The 15,616-nt window shown below is 59.1% G+C and overlaps 4 protein-coding genes across 5 annotated transcripts; 2 read left to right on the forward strand and 2 right to left on the reverse strand.

Moving 5' to 3' along the window:
* Positions 1-1,994: 1,994 nt before the first annotated feature.
* GCDH (glutaryl-CoA dehydrogenase) lies at positions 1,995-5,162 on the forward strand. Its single transcript, XM_031614181.2, has 11 exons — positions 1,995-2,064; positions 2,168-2,254; positions 2,527-2,661; positions 3,181-3,243; positions 3,535-3,705; positions 3,777-3,906; positions 3,980-4,199; positions 4,271-4,374; positions 4,451-4,576; positions 4,645-4,805; positions 4,873-5,162. The coding sequence occupies exons 1-11, from the start codon at positions 2,019-2,021 to the stop codon at positions 4,962-4,964; spliced, it is 1,335 nt and encodes a 444-aa protein (XP_031470041.1). The 5' UTR covers positions 1,995-2,018; the 3' UTR covers positions 4,965-5,162.
* Positions 5,163-5,306: 144 nt separating this feature from the next.
* SYCE2 (synaptonemal complex central element protein 2) lies at positions 5,307-8,666 on the reverse strand. Its single transcript, XM_031614183.2, has 4 exons — positions 8,074-8,666; positions 7,427-7,631; positions 6,323-6,503; positions 5,307-5,705 (listed from the first exon to the last, which is right to left on the reverse strand). The coding sequence occupies exons 2-4, from the start codon at positions 7,555-7,557 to the stop codon at positions 5,511-5,513; spliced, it is 507 nt and encodes a 168-aa protein (XP_031470043.1). The 5' UTR covers positions 7,558-7,631; positions 8,074-8,666; the 3' UTR covers positions 5,307-5,510.
* Positions 8,667-8,770: 104 nt separating this feature from the next.
* On the reverse strand, positions 8,771-11,819 carry FARSA (phenylalanyl-tRNA synthetase subunit alpha). 2 transcript variants are annotated; one of them, XM_031614180.2, is made up of 13 exons: positions 11,400-11,817; positions 11,101-11,238; positions 10,912-11,010; positions 10,721-10,839; positions 10,543-10,635; positions 10,326-10,454; positions 10,129-10,244; positions 9,942-10,026; positions 9,764-9,863; positions 9,491-9,659; positions 9,345-9,422; positions 8,998-9,112; positions 8,771-8,916 (listed from the first exon to the last, which is right to left on the reverse strand). In XM_031614180.2, the coding sequence occupies exons 1-13, from the start codon at positions 11,553-11,555 to the stop codon at positions 8,811-8,813; spliced, it is 1,503 nt and encodes a 500-aa protein (XP_031470040.1). In that variant the 5' UTR covers positions 11,556-11,817; the 3' UTR covers positions 8,771-8,810. The 2 variants fall into 2 exon arrangements, with proteins under 2 accessions (XP_031470040.1, XP_031470039.1); XM_031614179.2 differs by having other exon boundaries at positions 10,721-11,010; positions 11,400-11,819.
* Positions 11,820-12,440: 621 nt separating this feature from the next.
* On the forward strand, positions 12,441-15,380 carry CALR (calreticulin). The gene is made up of 9 exons (XM_031614182.2): positions 12,441-12,615; positions 13,291-13,392; positions 13,480-13,683; positions 13,762-13,856; positions 13,933-14,142; positions 14,236-14,349; positions 14,436-14,579; positions 14,659-14,751; positions 14,976-15,380. Exons 1-9 carry the CDS (start codon positions 12,525-12,527, stop codon positions 15,165-15,167), a joined length of 1,245 nt encoding a protein of 414 aa, XP_031470042.2. The 5' UTR covers positions 12,441-12,524; the 3' UTR covers positions 15,168-15,380.
* Positions 15,381-15,616: the final 236 nt, after the last annotated feature.

Raw genomic sequence — 15,616 nt, forward strand, 5'->3', positions numbered from 1 at the left:
TTGCACCCCCTGTCAGCACTTCACCACGCTTTCTAAGAAATGTTTCCTCACGTCCCACCTGCAGCTGCCCCTGGCGCTGCTTAAGGGGATCCCACAGCTGTTACCTGGGAGCAGATATAGGAGGCAGCGTGAAGGCTGTACCAATAAACAGGATGGCACAACTCATCCATAAACACAACTTCTTCCACTTCCCACCCCCGTACTTCTCCTCAAACCTTTGCCCAGCTGTTGTTTGAGATCTGCCATCTTTATGTACACCTGTTTTGCCCTTGTATGAAGTGTGTAGGGAACAGCAGTGCAGCCCATTGGCCCTCATGTCCCCTCTATTAACCTTTCTGATATTGGAAACCCAACACTGTCCCCACTGCTACTCAAAGGCACAAAGCCCTGAGCCAAAGAATCATGGAATCATCGAATCATAGAATGACCTGGTTGAAAAGGACCACAATGATCATCTCGTTTCAACCCCCCTGCTATGTGCGAGGTCACCAACCACCAGACCAGGCTGCCCAGAGCCACTACATACAAATGCTATATACCACTACAGACAATAACGTTGTCTAGATAGACATCTTGATATACCATAATAGGGATTAATAGGGATTAACCATTTGAAAATTTCAGTAGCCACTTGGATATTCTTAACACAACTTCTCTTAATGTAGCCTGGTGCAATAAAAGCAGAGAGGCAGCAGGGATCTGTCACAAAGCCAACATAATCAGGTTTTCCCAGCACCCAAAGCTGAAACCTGCTTCTACCTCTCTCAGTTTAAAGGAGGGATAGATGCTTTTCCTGCCTGCCAGCAGAAAGGCCACCTCCAGCTCCAGCAACAAAGGCAGGTGCTGCAGGATGCTCCATCCTTTGTGTGCTTCCTCCACGGCAGCAAAAGTGGCAGCAGCTCAGCACAGTGAATGTAGTATGAAAGCTGTGACAAAAGGCATAACTTCTTCGCTGTTTTAAATCAATACTCCTCAAACCTTTCCTGCTCACATAACAGAGGTTGTACAACAGCAAAGCATGCAGCAGGATTGCTTGGCTGGATTTTTTTTCCTCCTAACACCATGAAGATATCCGTTCTGTATTTTTCTCCAACAAGAAGAGTCTGAAGCAGCAACAGTGGACCTAAAGGCCAAGAAATACTTAAGACAGCAAAAAGTAATGGATCTTTGTTTGCTCTTCACTACTTCCTCCCCAAAACGTCAGTAATACAGATAATATAGGAGAAGACACCAATTTAATGCACCAAACAACACGTGTGAAGAATCTTGAATAGGCACTATTTCCTTTTCAAGTATGACTGAGAAGTGCTTACGAATATTTTCCTTACAAAACAACTTCTGAAATAGTCAATTATCCCCTCCTTCCATACAACAAAGTCAAGACTTCCTCCTTGCAAATACTTTATTGCTGCTGTTTTAGAAGTGAAGGACAATAATATATTCAGTCTTCCACACACCAAATTCTATGGGCAAGTTTCTAATTAAACAAATAACTAAATAACATTATCTGGGGAAGAAAAAAAAAAAGTGCAAGCCACATTACATCCCCAATTAAAAAAAAAAAAAAAAAAAAAAGAGTTTTGTTGACACTCCCGAAGTGTCACATGCCGTAACAGGAGTGCAATTCCTATTTCACAAGGGTTTCAGGTGCAGCTGCACAGCTGATGGGCAGCCACGGTTCCCCCCTTTGATGCCCAAAGTTCTCTCTATCATCTCAAACAAACTCCTCAAGTCACTAAACTGCGTCTAATTGGGATTACATCGGGGTTATATCGGGATTGTCGGTATCCCGTTGCTGCTTCGGGACCGCTGAGCCATCAAACGCTGTTCCCAGGAACTCAAATCCCCCCCCGGATCTCCCCGTGTAACCCCATCGTGGGGAGGGGTTGGGGGGGAGCGGGATTTAGGAGCGAGCTGTTCTGTCCCCTCACTCCGGGCAGGAAGGGGTTAATCCCAAGGTTTCTCCTACCCCCACCCCTCCCACCCCCCACCCCCCGGGTCCTCCCCCCCGTGACGTCATGTCGGTGCTCCGCAGGGTCCGTTCGCCGCCGCGCTGCTCGCACGGTGCGGGATTGGGGGGGGAGGTCCGTGGGTTTTGGTGGCCCTGGGGGGGTTTTGGGGGTTTTCGGCTCATCTCTTACCACGTTTCTCCCCCCTTCCCCTCCAGGCTCCATGGCGCTGCGTTTCGTCGCCCCATTGCTGCGCTCAGCCCTGAGCGGTGTCCGCTGGGGGGGAACCGCCGCCCCCACGCGTGGTGAGTGGAGCGGGGTGAGACCCCCGGGAGTGGGGTGAGACCCCCAGGAATGGGCTGAGACCCCCTAGGAGATCCCGTTGGTGCTGCCCCCGCCCGTGGTGAGGGGTGCCGAGGTGGAGAGGAGACAAAGTGTGCGGGGGGGAGCAAAGGGTAGAATCCCCAAAGTGTGGGTCGGGGTGGGGGGGGCCCAAAGCGTGAGATCCCACACGTGGGACTCCTTGGGCGCTGCCCCCACTCACGGAGACTGATCTCCCCCCACCCCACCCCCCCAGCCACCTTCCACTGGGGGGACCCTCTGGTGCTGGAGGAGCTGCTGAGCCCGGAGGAGCGGATGCTGCGGGATGCAGTCCGCAAATACAGTCAGGAGCAGCTGCTGCCCCGCGTGCTGCGTGCCAACAGGCACGAGGGTACGACCCCCCCCAACCTCCACCCTGGCACCCAATGCCCCCGTGCTGCCATGTTCCTACTCCAAAGCTAGAGGCTGGGAAATTGGAACCCCCTTGACCCCTCCCATCCCCCACATACCCTCTCAGTATTCCTCTGATACCCCCAGACCCTCCCAGAATGCCCTGAATCCTGTTACCCTCAGACTCACCCATATACTCCCATATCCTCCCCATGATCCCAAAGCTGGAGGCTGGGAAATCAGAACCCCATTTACCCCCTTGACCCCCCCCACATACGCTCTCAGTATTCCTCTGATACCCCCAGACCCTCCCAGAATGCCCCTCATATTCCCCTCAGACCCCCCCATATGCTCCCATAACCTCCCCATGGCCCCTCTCAGTGCTACCCATTACCCCACTGCACCCCTGATACCCCCACCAGACATTGGTGGCAGCCACTTGTTGGGGGGGTCCCCACTGCTTCCCCCCCCCCCCATCCCTCGGCCAATTTAACATCTTTCTGTACTCCTACTCCAAAAGTCTTTGACCGGGAGATCGTGAATGAGATGGGAGCTCTGGGATTGCTGGGTCCCACCATCCAAGGTGAGGGGGGTTATGGGGGGTGTTAAAGGGGTTCTGGGGAGCTGGAGGGTAAGGGAAACTTTAGAGAAGGTTGTGGGGTCCCTGGGTGGGGAAGGTCCCTTGTGAGAGCAGTGGGATGAGGGAGGGAGGTTTATAAGGAGGGTCCAGGGTGGTGTTGGGATCTCTGGGGGTGCATTGGAGGGGCAGGGGTGGTCCCATGGAAATAAGTTCTGGGGGTGTGGTCCTCCAAGGATGAGTCTGGGGAGCAGTGGGGCCCCTCAGAAGGGGATGCAGTGGTGTGGGGGTCCCCAGGGTATGGCTGCGCGGGGACCACCTCGGTGGGCTATGGGCTGGTGACACGGGAGTTGGAGCGTGTGGACAGCAGCTACCGCTCGGTGCTGAGTGTGCAGTCGTCCCTCGTCATGCACCCCATCCTGGCCTTCGGGACCCCAGCTCAGCGAGAACGCTTCCTGCCTGCTCTGGGTGAGCAAAGATGGGGGGAATGTGGTGGGTGGGATTTGTGGGGTGCAGACAGCCCTGACCCCTCTGTGCAGCAAAGGGGGAGATGTTGGGCTGCTTCGGGCTGACAGAGCCCAACCACGGGAGCGACCCTGGAAGCATGGAGACGCGCGCACGCTATGACAAAGCCACCAAGAGCTACCGCCTGCGGGGCACCAAGACCTGGTGAGACCCCCACCAAAGCTATCCCGGGGGGAGAAGCCCACCCTGGATCCCGCTGATGCCCCCGCACCCCTAGGATCACCAACGCCCCGGTGGCTGAGCTGTGTGTGGTCTGGGCAGTGTGTGAGGAGGACCAGCAGATTCGGGGTTTCCTGCTGGAACGCGGCATGGCGGGGCTCAGCACCCCCAAAATCGAGGGCAAGTTCTCACTGCGTGCATCTGCCACCGGCATGATTGTGATGGATGATGTGGAGGTGCCGGAGGAGAACATGCTGCCCAGTGTCAAGGGGCTGGGGGTAAGGGGGGGCTTGTGGGAGCATGGGGGTGAAACCCAGCAATGGGACCCTCGCTGACGGCCGCTCCTCAGGGTCCCTTTAGCTGCTTGACCCACGCCCGCTATGGCATCGCGTGGGGCGCACTCGGTGCTGCGGAAGCGTGCCTGGAGACGGCTCGGCAGTACACCTTGGACAGGTAATGGGGAGTGGGGGCACAACTGACCCCCCCTGCACTGCCCCCCCGGCTCCCCGTGCCCCCCCATCTGCCGCAGGAAGCAGTTTGGGGTGCCCTTGGCCCGTAACCAGCTGGTGCAGAAGAAGCTGGCGGACATGGTGACGGAGATTGCGCTCGGGCTGCACGCCTGCCTGCGGCTCGGCCGCCTTAAAGACGAGGGCAGGTGTGTGGCTGTGATGGGGTGACCTGCAGGGCTCCCCGGGGCAGAGCTGAGGGTCTGCATCCCCTCAGGGCAGCCCCTGAGATGGTGTCGATGCTGAAGCGCAACTCGTGCGGCAAAGCGCTGGAGATCGCCCGGCAGGCACGTGACATGCTGGGGGGCAACGGGGTGTGTGATGAGTACCACATCATCCGGCACATGATGAACCTGGAGGCTGTCAACACCTATGAAGGTACCCCCGAAACTTGGGGCTGGGTGCCCCCATAGCTGTGTGCTGACAGCTGATCCCACTGCTGCAGGCACCCACGACATCCATGCGCTGATTCTGGGCCGGGCCATCACCGGGATTCAGGCGTTCACAGCTGGCAAGCAGACAGAGCAGCGTGGGTAGGGCTTGGGATGGGGGGCACCGATGGATTTGGGGATGGCCGGTGCTGCACTGATGGACTTTGGCTGCGCAGAAGGGAACAGTGCCACACTGATGGGCGGTGGTGTCACTGAATGGACACAGTGCCACCTGCCAAGCATGGCAGCGTGGTTCAGCGCCGCAGTGCCTTCACCGTGCACACAATAAAGGGTGGAAATGCCACACCTGCCTGCTCGTCAGTGCCAGGTTCCTCAGCGCTGCGGCTCGGGGGCAGCATCACCAAGACAGGGCTTAGCTCTGCCATGTGCTGTCAGTGCCAAAGCCCACACATTTGGCCATTCAGTCGTTTTTTGATCTTTTATTTTAATCGCGTTAAAAACCAAACACCAACACCCTGTGGGAAAGGCAATTTTTGGCTGATATCCCCGTTTCTCTGTTCATAGGGGAGCAGCCAGCCCAGTGTATTGGGAATGCCTGCCGGCAGGAGGGCTGCACCCAGGTGCTCCCCATGGAGGGGTCTGGGGGCTCCCTGTGAGGTCTGAGGGCTCTCTGTGGGCTCGGGGGCCGTGCTCACGTTTCGGGCTGCAGGCACAGGTCCCTGTAGGCTGCCTCCACGGTGTGGCAGACCTGCTGCAGCTCGTCCTCGGCCTGCCGGACACGCTCCATCACCTCTGCCAGCTCCTGCAGCCTTTCCTGGATCAGCTCGTTGTGAAGACTGTAGAGCTGGAAGAGCCGCTCCTCCAGCTGCTCGGCCAGGTTGGACACCTTCGGGAAAGGGGAAAACAAACGGGATGTTGGGGACAGGAGGGCCAACAGCACCGTGGGCACAGCCGGTGCTGTCCCCGGGGGGGAGTGGCAGCTGCAGCCCAGAGCTGGCGCAGCTCCCAGCCCAGCTTGGCTGGCGCTGCTGCCAGCTGCGCCCATGGTTGCTGGAGCCACCGAATGCAGAGTCCCCACAGCCGCAGCTGCCCTGCCCCAGCCGCCATCTGCGCACAGGAGGGGTGCAGACATTCGGAAGCCCCCCACCCCCCATCTCCTGGCGCCATCCCCTGGCTGCAGGGATTGCCGGCATGAGCAAAGTCCAGCGAGGCACGTGGCCAAACGAGTACGGGCAGCAGCAGCGTGGGGACAGGGGGGCCGTCGGCATCCCTTCTGCTCCCTGAAGCAGAGCTGGAGGCAGCTGCAGCCACCCCGGAGGGGCCGGGGGGCCCCCCGCTGCCGCAGCCGGTGTAAGCACACACCAGGCTCTGCAGCTGGCGGCTGCTTCCCCGCAGCACCTCCTCTCACCGCCCCCCAGCACCATGGCTAATTCGGTTGGAATAATGCGATTAAACGCATCAAACAGACCCTCCCCCCTTCTCCCCGCCCAGCACAGCCCACACCTTCAGCTGCAGGCTGTCGCGGAAGCTGCTCATCACGGTGTGGTCCTCCTTGCGGCTGTCGTTCAGTCTGTCTATCAGGCCCTGTGCCCGCTGTCGCAGATCTCCCACGCTGGAGTCCAGGGCAGCAAAGTAACGGGATGATGCCTGTCTGTCCAGCACTGCTGCACCTTGTGACTCCATCCTGGGCCCAAACACAGGACCCCGTGTCACCACCGCGCACAGGGGACAGGAGGGGCAGATGGACCCGCTGAGAAACACCAAGCCTGAAACTGGGCTCAGCTCCTGGCTGCCCACCAGGGTTGTTGGGGAGGTAAACGTGTGGAGCTTGAGGACACGCACTCACAATTTGCCCTCCAAACTGTCCTGGCAGCGTGCAGCCCATCCCCAAATCGTTTCTCCCCTTTGATGCATTTTCCCACACTGCATCCTATTGAGTCCTGCAATCAGTGCCCAGTTAGGCACGTGAATGGGGAAATTACATTACAAAAGAGGGAACAACCCTCTAACGGACTTGGTGGCTGCTAAGTAATGAGATCTGGTCCCGGCGGGTACACTCAATCCCCTTATCACCGTCATTGCAAGGCCAGGCTGGATGTGCCTTTGGGCAACCTGGTTGTTGCCTCTGCTCATAGCAGGGGGGTTGAAATGAGATGGTCATTGTGACCCTTTTCAACTCCGGCCATTCTATGATTCTATGGGTCTCTATGTGTCCCTCTGGGTCCCTATAAAGGGATCTATGCGTCTTTATGGGTCCTTATGGGGGATCTTTGTGTCCCCCTGGGTTCTTATGGGAGATCTATGGGTCCCTCTGGGTCCCTATGGGAGATCTACGGGTCTCCATAGGTCCCTATATGGGATCTGGGCGTCCCTTGCCAACCCTGCACATAGCAGGGGGGTTGAAATGAGATGATTACTGTGGTTCAACCCAGGCCATTCCACTCTACTCTACTCTTATTCTATTCTGTTCTGTTCTGTTCTATTCTATGGTATTCAGACTGTTGATAAAGATATTAAACAAAAACAGCCCCCAGCTGGATTTCATCCCATCCACCATCACTTGTGGGCCCGATCCATCCATTCTGTTCCCCACTGAAGGGCTCCTACCGTGGGCTCCCTCCTTGGGCTTTTTCCCCACCAGGCGCAGGGCAGCAGGCAGGGTCACTTTGTGTCTCCTCCAGCAGCACATTCTGGTTGTCCTGCAGTGCTGCGGTGATGTCAGGATGATGGGAAGACATTTTGCAGCCTTGGGGGTGGGGGTGGGGCTGCTCCCACCTCTGTCCAAAGCCTCACAGCTGAGCTCCTCAGCAGCCTGCAAGGAATTCAAAAGGGAAAACATCTTGTTAGCCTCAAAATTATGGGATGTCCGCGAGGGACAGAGAAACCTCAGGGAAACCTCTATAAAAATGGCATCTTTCAGAGGGAGGCCCAACAGATCACCTGGGGGGAGAGGAAAGCCAGTGTCCCATATGAAAACAAAGGATAAATGCATTAAATGAGGGGAGGAAGGAGAAATAATTTGTCTGGGGACAAATAATCAGGTATTTTGGCCAATTTTTGATGGATTTTAGATGGTGTTCTGCATACTGCTACACGTTCCTGCCCTACAAATGTGACTGCTGTGGCTGACAAAGCCAAGGACGGGCACATCCCTCAGCGCAGGGCTCTGCCGAAGGCCGTGGGAGCTGTGTGGGCACATCTGGGGACCGAGGAAGGCCGCCTAAGTAACACCGTGCGAATCCGCAGAGCCTCACCCCCAACCGCCGCCATTTTGCCCGCGGCCTCCCTGAGGTGAGCACGGTGGGCGGGGCGACGATGGGCGGCAGGTGACGGGCATCGGCGCAGGCCAATCATCGCCCGCCTCTGTCACCGGCTAGCCAATGGGTGACGGAGAAAGAAAAGGCGGGAAGGGCTGGGCTGTGAGGAGGCGGGGAGACGAAGATGGCGGCCGGCAGGTTGAGACGAGGGCTGCGGGTTACAGAGAGTGGGATGGGTGGAGGAAGAGGAGCGTGGGTCAGCTGAGGGAGTGAGGAGGGCTCCTGGGGGGAGGTGCGGGCAGGGCCAAGTGGCTCATGGCTCGGTATGGTGGTGGTCTGTAGGGCAGTGCTGCCCCTGAGGCCTAGCAGAAAGCAGGAACAGATCCACTGTGCTGTCCCTGTTTGGGTACTGCTGTGATGCAGACATCTGGCACCGACGTGGTAAGGCCCGGAGTGTGAATATTGCCAGCTAATATAGAGCTTCCATTCCTGATCTGTTCAGTGGCCTTCAGCCCATCTCCAGCCTCACCCACTTCAGGTGCAATTATCCCAAAACGGTGCAGAGGCAGTGAGGGGTCTTTCCTCCAAAATCCAACTCCTAAACCTTATGCCACAATGAAGCCTTCCCTCAGCAACCGTCCTACCAGTGGTTGCTGCCCTCCCCTCCCCCCCAGCAAATGCAGAGGCATCCAGCTGCACAAAGAAAGTTTATTGTGAGACTGCAGTCTCAGGACTCAGGAATCGAGGCGGCACAGGGGGTTGTCATAGACCATCTGTAGGTTGACACGGTGCCCCACCAGCTCCCGGATGTTGTTGATGCCATACTTGATCATGGTGGGGCTGGAGGAGGATTGGGGTGAGGGGGGGGTTCAGAAGGGCATGTCCCAGCACTGGGGCTCCCTCCACTTCCTCTTTACTCACCGCTCCAGTGAGAGCCCCCAGGCGATGACAGAGACACTCTCGGGCAGCCCCATGGGTAAGAGCAACTCAGGACGGAAAACGCCTGAGTTCCCCACCTCTACCCATTTCTTCAACCCTATGGAATGAGAAGGGTGGGGCCCCCACCCCAAAAGGGTGATGGTGAGATGGTGATCCCCACCACCAGAGCACCCCAGAGTTGTTACTGTCCACATTTCTGCATACTCTGTAGAAGGTCACAGGTCCCCAGGTGTGTCCCATTGCCCCAAGCCTCATAGGAGAGAGGCCAAGCACCCTCCACCCCAAAAGCACACCTCAGGGCTTCCCCACCCCTCTCAGGGTCCCCGTACCCTCATGGTAGCTGAAGATCTCCATGCTGGGTTCTGTGTAGGGGTTATAGGCTGGCTTGAAACGCAGCTTGCTGATGCCTTAGGGGAAGATAACAGTGAGGGAGTGTTCCAGCCCCTGTCCAGCTGCCCCCGTGCTCTCCTCATACCTAGCTTGGTGAAGAACTGCTGAAGGATGCCCATCAGGTGGCCCAGGGTGAGCCCACGATCAGCCACCACCCCCTCCACCTGGTGGAACTCAGCGAGGTGTGTGGCGTCCAGGCTTTCATTGCGGAAGACCCGGTCGATGGAGAAGTATTTTACAGGAGTGAACTTACCCTGGAATAGGGGATGTTTGGGAGGGGAGGTGGAATGAGGTGAGAAACTGGAAGGAGAGGTGGTGGTAAACAGCCTCCCCCCATGCTCCCCTGTCCTTGCTTCACCTGGCGAGCCAGGTGGTACAGCGCACGGGCGCTGGCAGACGTGGTGTGTGTGCGCAGCAGGTTCTTCCTTGCTTCCTCCACCTTCCACTCGTACTTGTAGCTGGAGGGGAGGAGGCTCAGATCAACTTAGGGGACCCCAAACCAGCCTTAATCCCCCAGACCATCCCAAAGCGCTCACCCCTGTGAACCGTAGCCTCCCTGCGAGTGAACCTTCTTCACCCTGGCCATGTAGCCGGCGGGCAGCTCAGGAGCTTCAGCAGGGTCTGGGGGAGGACATGTATATACATGAGGGGGTCAGTGGGGATTTGACTCTGTGTGTGTGTGTGTGTGCACTCCCCCCTCCCCCCGCCGGCCTCTGCACCCACCCTGCAGGAAGAAGGTGTCATGCTGGTCTCGGGCTGGGTGCTGCTGAGGTTGGAAGAGAGCATCAAAATTCCAGAAGGAGCTCTCCACAAAGTTGTCTGTGGGCATCTCTGTGAACCTGGGAGTCTGGGGTGTCACTGGGGGGGGGAACCACTGTGTGTCCCCCCCACCCTCCCTGAGCGTTTCTCCCCCCACTCACCCCATCTCTAGGAAGATTTGGCGGAGCTGTGAGCGCACCTTGAGCAGGGGGTGCAGGTGGCCGCAGGTGGGGGGTAGCCCCAGTGCTGAGAAGTTGTAGGCTTTGAAGGGGAGCTTCCGCCAGGAGCCCCTGCAGGGATGTGTGGGGAGGGAGTCATGGGGGGGGAGGAAAGGGGGTTCGGGGTCACGGAGAGGCCTCTGCATCCCCCCAGACTCACGTGGCAATCATTTCTGGTGTCAGGTCGGTCTCCTGCCGCACTACAGCCGTGCTGAAGGCGCTGCCCTTGCGGATCCAGTAGGATTTGAGAGTGCTGAAGAGGATTTAGAGTTGAAGAGGATGATGGGGTGCTCCTGATTCCCACCCCCCAATCCAGCTCTGCCCCCATCCCCACGCACACTTCTAGCAGCAGTTTCCTTCTCTTCAGATCCGTGCGCTCGCGCTCTGACAGAGAGTCACCATTGCCTTCCTGCACCTGCCGCAGGCTGTTCTGCACCACATCCTGCACTGTGCTCACCTGCAACACCCCCAGGAGAGTCAGAGTCCACCACCCAGTGGGATGGGAGGGGGGCAAGGGGAGGGCACTCACGGCACGGAAAATTCGGGGGCCGCCAGGTGCCCCCTTGTCGAGGCGCAGCCATTTGTTGGCCATGGCCTTGCTGAAGCCCACCTGGGCACCGGGCAGCTTCTGTGGGGTGAAGGGGAGAGCGGTGAGGGCCGTGTGAGATGCGCGGTGCTCCCGAAGCCCCCCCCCACATCCCCCCATCACAGTGCTAACCATGGCGTCACTTTGGGGCAGCCCTTCGCTGGGGACGCTGTGGAAGAGCCGCACTTCAGGGCTGCCATCCCGCAGCACTTCTTCACCCTCGGCACTCAGTTCCCAGCGTGTGGTCGCACGTGTCTCTGCCTCGATCACCTGCGAGGTGGCACCGGGATCAGACATGGAAATCGTAGCGCCAGGATGGCAGCACCAATTTCGGGGCAGGGATCGGGCGCCAGGATACGACATTAGGATCGTGCACGAGCAGCAGCACCAGCGCTGACCGCACTCCCCGTCCTCCCCCGCGGGCCCCGCACCTCCCCGAGCGCCTGAAGGCTCTTGACGGCTCCCACAAGCGTCTGATGGTCGAGACCGAGCGCGGCGGCCGCTTCCAGGCTGCACAGGCCGCCCTCGGGACCCGGCGGCGTCCGCTCCAAACGCTGCAGGAGCTGCTCGGCCACGCTGGGCGACATCGCGGCTGCCGGAAGTGCTACCGCGGTCACCTGGAAGTGCTCCTCTGCAGATCTGCTGCTAGGGGCGGCGCCATCTTGAGTGCGGCGGGAGGAGCCTCGCGCGGCGCTGTGGAGAAAGGGGGCCGCAGGGCGATACGAGGGGACTGTGACGTAATGAGAGCGAGGAGTGACGTCATGGGGAGCTGGGCGTTTATCTCGGAGCTCATTATCCCAAGCTTCCCATTCTCCCCTTGCAGCCAGGTGTCCCCGGGCCTCTAGCCCTGACAACAGCCCGATGACAGCCGCACATTGTCATGACAACAGCCCCGTTTCGGGCTGTCACGTTACCGTGGCAACACCTAAGCCCTCCTCTCCACCCGCCCCCCCGAGCACACAGGGAATCGCCGGGGCTTCATTAATCCCCCTTTATTAACACAGCCACAACGTGACGTAATGAGGGCGCATGACATCACTGCTCCATACGACGTCAGCAGATGTCATGACATCATCGGTTTTTACGACACTACTGTTACATCACTGATCCATATCAGGACCCGCGCAGCTCCCCACCCACCCCGCGGTGTCCCTATGGGCTGCCCGACCCCTCCTGTCACCCACCCCCGGGCCACGTGATCGCTGTCCCACGTGATCGCGCCGTTGCCCCGCGCTGAGGGCGCGCGCGAGAGGTGGGGAGGGGGGGGCGTCTCCCTCCGAACGCGTGGTCGCTCCCGATTGGCCGCTCCGCTCAACCAATAGGAAGCGGCCATCTGGGACGCAAACGTTCGGGGGCGCCGCCGCCGCCGGCCAGCGGGCGGGCGGCCAATGGGAGCGGGCGCAGCGCGGGGTCGGACCAATGGGGTAGCGAAGGAGGCGGGACAAAGGGTTGCGAGCGGATAAAAGGGGGTCGCTGCCACCGCCCCCTCCGCAGTGCCGGGCGCCGCCGGGCTGGGAGGGAGTGTGTGAGAGTAGCTGGGCTGTGGGACCGCCGCCATGAGCCGCCTCTGCCTCCTGCTCGGTGCCCTCCTGGCGCTGACGGCGGCCGGGCCCGCCCAGTTCTTTCGGGAGGAGTTCTCGGATGGAGGTGAGGGAGGTGGGGGGAGAGGAGGAGATGGGGGGAGGGGATGCTGAAATGGGGAGGGGCCTATGATAAGTTGGGGGGGAGGGGAGGGGGGGTCTTGAGGCCCCCCCTGGGTTGTAGGTTGGGGGTGTGGGGAGAGGGGTGGTGCCTGGGGGAAGGAGTGGTTTTGGGGTGGGGGTCACAGGGAGAATATAGGGGGAATGGGTTTGGGGATTTAAGAGGGGTATGTAAAATAAGAGGCCTCTCCTGGGAGTGGGGCTTGCTTGGGCCGGGAGACAAAGGGCTGGGGGGCTGTGAGGAGTGCCCCTTCCTCCCTACCCCAAAGGATGGGAGCTCTTCACTAGAGGTAAAAACGTTGTGGTTTAGCATTCGCACCCACGAGAGAGAAAAGGATAGAAAGGGCCTTCTGCAGTGAGCCCCAGTCCTGCAGCCGTACAACAAGATGCACCTGTGCAGCCTCAGTGCTGCCCTTGAGAGGGGCTCCCGGTTGGAGGGGGGAAATCCCTGTGAGGAGTGGGGTAAAAGGCTTCCCTCTTAACATTGGAGGTGCAGGTGGGGCCATGCAGGTGGCCGTAGGCCACCCCACTTCCGGTCCATGGGGAGGGGCAAAGCCATTTCCCCTAACAGCGGGGGGAGGCCAATAGGGGGCACAGGGTGCTCAGTGCTTCCCTCCTGCAGACTCATGGACCCAGCGGTGGGTGGAATCAAAGCACAAGTCAGACTACGGCCGCTTCGTTCTCACGGCTGGGAAGTTCTACGGTGACGCTGAGAAGGATAAAGGTGAGGACTCCCTCTGACTCTGGGGGGGGGCCATTGCTGCTCACTTTGGGGGATATTGGCTCAGGACAGTTTCTGGGTTCCCCCCAGGGATCCAGACTAGCCAGGATGCACGCTTCTATGCCCTCTCGTCCCGCTTCGAGCCCTTCAGTAATCGGGACAAGACGCTGGTGGTGCAGTTCACTGTCAAACACGAGCAGAACATCGATTGTGGTGGTGGCTATGTCAAGCTCTTTCCTGCCAGCCTGAACCAGGAGGATATGCATGGCGACTCTGAGTATAACATCATGTTTGGTGCGGCTCTGCTCACCCCCTGTGTCCCCCTGGCAGTGTCAGTTTTCTTTTCCCTAACTTCCCTGTGTCCCCTCACAGGCCCTGATATCTGCGGACCCGGCACAAAGAAGGTTCACGTTATCTTTAACTACAAAGGCAAGAATGTACTTATCAACAAGGACATCCGCTGCAAGGTGGGTTGGGGGCTGCAGGAGGGCCTGGTCAGCTGGGGGTCACATCCCAGCCTTGCTGAGCATCTGCCCCCTGCAGGATGATGAGTTCACCCACCTCTACACCCTTATCGTCCGCCCTGACAACACCTATGAGGTGAAGATTGACAACAGTAAGGTGGAATCAGGGAGCCTGGAGGATGACTGGGACTTCCTGCCTCCTAAGAAGATCAAGGATCCTGAGGCCAAGAAACCCGATGACTGGGATGAACGTGCCAAGATTGATGACCCTGAGGACTCCAAACCTGAGGTGGAGGCAGCTTGGGGGCTGTTGGGGGTTGGGGGGGGAGAGGGGGGGGTGCGGCTGTGACAGTACACTGAACCCTTTTGCTGCCCTCTTCAGGACTGGGATAAACCTGAACACATCCCTGACCCTGATGCCAAGAAGCCAGAAGACTGGGATGAAGAGATGGATGGGGAGTGGGAGCCCCCTGTCATTCAGAATCCTGAGTATAAGGTGCAGCTCCCTCCCCTGCTAAATGGGAGTCTCTGGAACGAGGGGGGCTGTTACCCCCTCCTCACCACCCCATGTGAAACCCCCAGGGCGAGTGGAGACCCCGACAGATTGACAACCCTGACTACAAGGGCAAATGGGTGCACCCTGAGATTGACAACCCTGAGTACACCCCTGATCCCAGCCTCTATGCCTATGACAGCTTTGGGGTCATTGGCCTCGACCTTTGGCAGGTAGGCAGAGGGGGAGAACAGGGTGGGGGTGGCAGCACAACCCTCTGTGCATTGCCCTTGAGCACTGCCTGCTCTGTAGGTGAAATCTGGAACCATCTTTGACAACTTCCTTATCACCGATGATGAGAAGTTTGCTGAGGAGTTTGGCAATGAGACTTGGGGGGCCACCAAGGTATGGTGGGGGGAGGCGGGCAGCAAGGGATGGAGGTGTCTGGGAGGATGGGGGAGGGGGCTGCTGTGTTACAGCATTGGGACAGGGTGGGGATGGGGGTGGCCACCAGGATATGAGGGATGATGCAGAGATATTGAGGGGGTCACTGAGGTACTGAGAAGGAGGTCAGGAAGGGGGGTGGGGGGGAGCAGTGGGAGCTCTGCTGAATCTCCTGGCCCCTGCAGGAGGCTGAGAGGAAGATGAAGGAGCAGCAGGATGAGGAGCAGCGCCAGAAGCAGGAGGAGGAGGACAAGCAGCGGAAAGAGGAAGAAGGGGACGAGGATGGTGATGGGGACGAAGAGGAGGAAGAAGAGGATGAAGAGGACGAGGCTGAAAAGGAGGAGGAGGCCGGGGGGGCCCCCAAGGACGAGCTGTAAGCCCCCCTCCGGCCCCGGCCCCGTGTAATGTCTCTGTGAGACCTGGACTTTGTTTTTTTACGGGCGTCCCGGCCGCGGTCCCTCCCCCCCCCTCCCGGCGCCGGTTCCGCCCCCCGGGACCGAGGACTCAGGAACGGCACCGGGCCGGGAGCGGCGGGGGGGGGAGGGCCGGGCCGAGGGCCGGGCCCGGTGCCGCGGGGGGGTTGTTTTGGAGGGGGGTGGGGAGGGAGGGGGGGGCGTCTCCTGCGGCCGCACGTGACTGTACGGGTGACGCGTTCCGATTTCTATTAAATTAAAGCTCGTCTCGGCCCCCAATTTGGCTGCGCTGCGTTCTCTCTGCGCCATTTCCCCTCCCCCCCACCCTATTCTCTGCGCCGCCATTTTGTGTCGCTTGGAGGGGGCGGGTCACGTGTTCGAAACGTCCTCCGTCACGTGTTAAAGGTGGGGGT

The sequence above is a fragment of the Phasianus colchicus genome, chromosome 34 (assembly GCF_987193195.1).
Source record: "Phasianus colchicus chromosome 34, bPhaCol1.hap1.1, whole genome shotgun sequence".
NCBI classification, from domain to species: Eukaryota; Metazoa; Chordata; class Aves; order Galliformes; family Phasianidae; genus Phasianus; species Phasianus colchicus.

What these genes read in the sequence shown, in the direction of transcription:
- GCDH (XM_031614181.2), top strand. Translation starts at nt 2,019, where the DNA reads ATGTCGGTGCTCCGCAGGGTCCGTTCGCCGCCGCGCTGCTCGCACG. An exon ending in GCCGCCGCGCTGCTCGCACG is followed by an intron (nt 2,065 to 2,167) that starts GTGCGGGATTGG and finishes CTTCCCCTCCAG; the next exon opens with GCTCCATGGCGCTGCGTTTC. An exon ending in ACGCTTCCTGCCTGCTCTGG is followed by an intron (nt 3,706 to 3,776) that starts GTGAGCAAAGAT and finishes CCCTCTGTGCAG; the next exon opens with CAAAGGGGGAGATGTTGGGC.
- SYCE2 (XM_031614183.2), bottom strand. Translation starts at nt 7,557, where the DNA reads ATGTCTTCCCATCATCCTGACATCACCGCAGCACTGCAGGACAACCAG. An exon ending in GCCCAAGGAGGGAGCCCACG is followed by an intron (nt 6,504 to 7,426) that starts GTAGGAGCCCTT and finishes GTTTGGGCCCAG; the next exon opens with GATGGAGTCACAAGGTGCAG. An exon ending in GCGACAGCCTGCAGCTGAAG is followed by an intron (nt 5,706 to 6,322) that starts GTGTGGGCTGTG and finishes CCTTTCCCGAAG; the next exon opens with GTGTCCAACCTGGCCGAGCA.
- FARSA (XM_031614179.2), bottom strand. Translation starts at nt 11,555, where the DNA reads ATGTCGCCCAGCGTGGCCGAGCAGCTCCTGCAGCGTTTGGAGCGGACG. An exon ending in TGACACCTTCTTCCTGCAGG is followed by an intron (nt 10,027 to 10,128) that starts GTGGGTGCAGAG and finishes GTCCTCCCCCAG; the next exon opens with ACCCTGCTGAAGCTCCTGAG. An exon ending in GGAGGCTACGGTTCACAGGG is followed by an intron (nt 9,864 to 9,941) that starts GTGAGCGCTTTG and finishes CCTCCCCTCCAG; the next exon opens with CTACAAGTACGAGTGGAAGG.
- CALR (XM_031614182.2), top strand. Translation starts at nt 12,525, where the DNA reads ATGAGCCGCCTCTGCCTCCTGCTCGGTGCCCTCCTGGCGCTGACGGCG. An exon ending in TGAGTATAACATCATGTTTG is followed by an intron (nt 13,684 to 13,761) that starts GTGCGGCTCTGC and finishes GTCCCCTCACAG; the next exon opens with GCCCTGATATCTGCGGACCC. An exon ending in ACAAGGACATCCGCTGCAAG is followed by an intron (nt 13,857 to 13,932) that starts GTGGGTTGGGGG and finishes TGCCCCCTGCAG; the next exon opens with GATGATGAGTTCACCCACCT.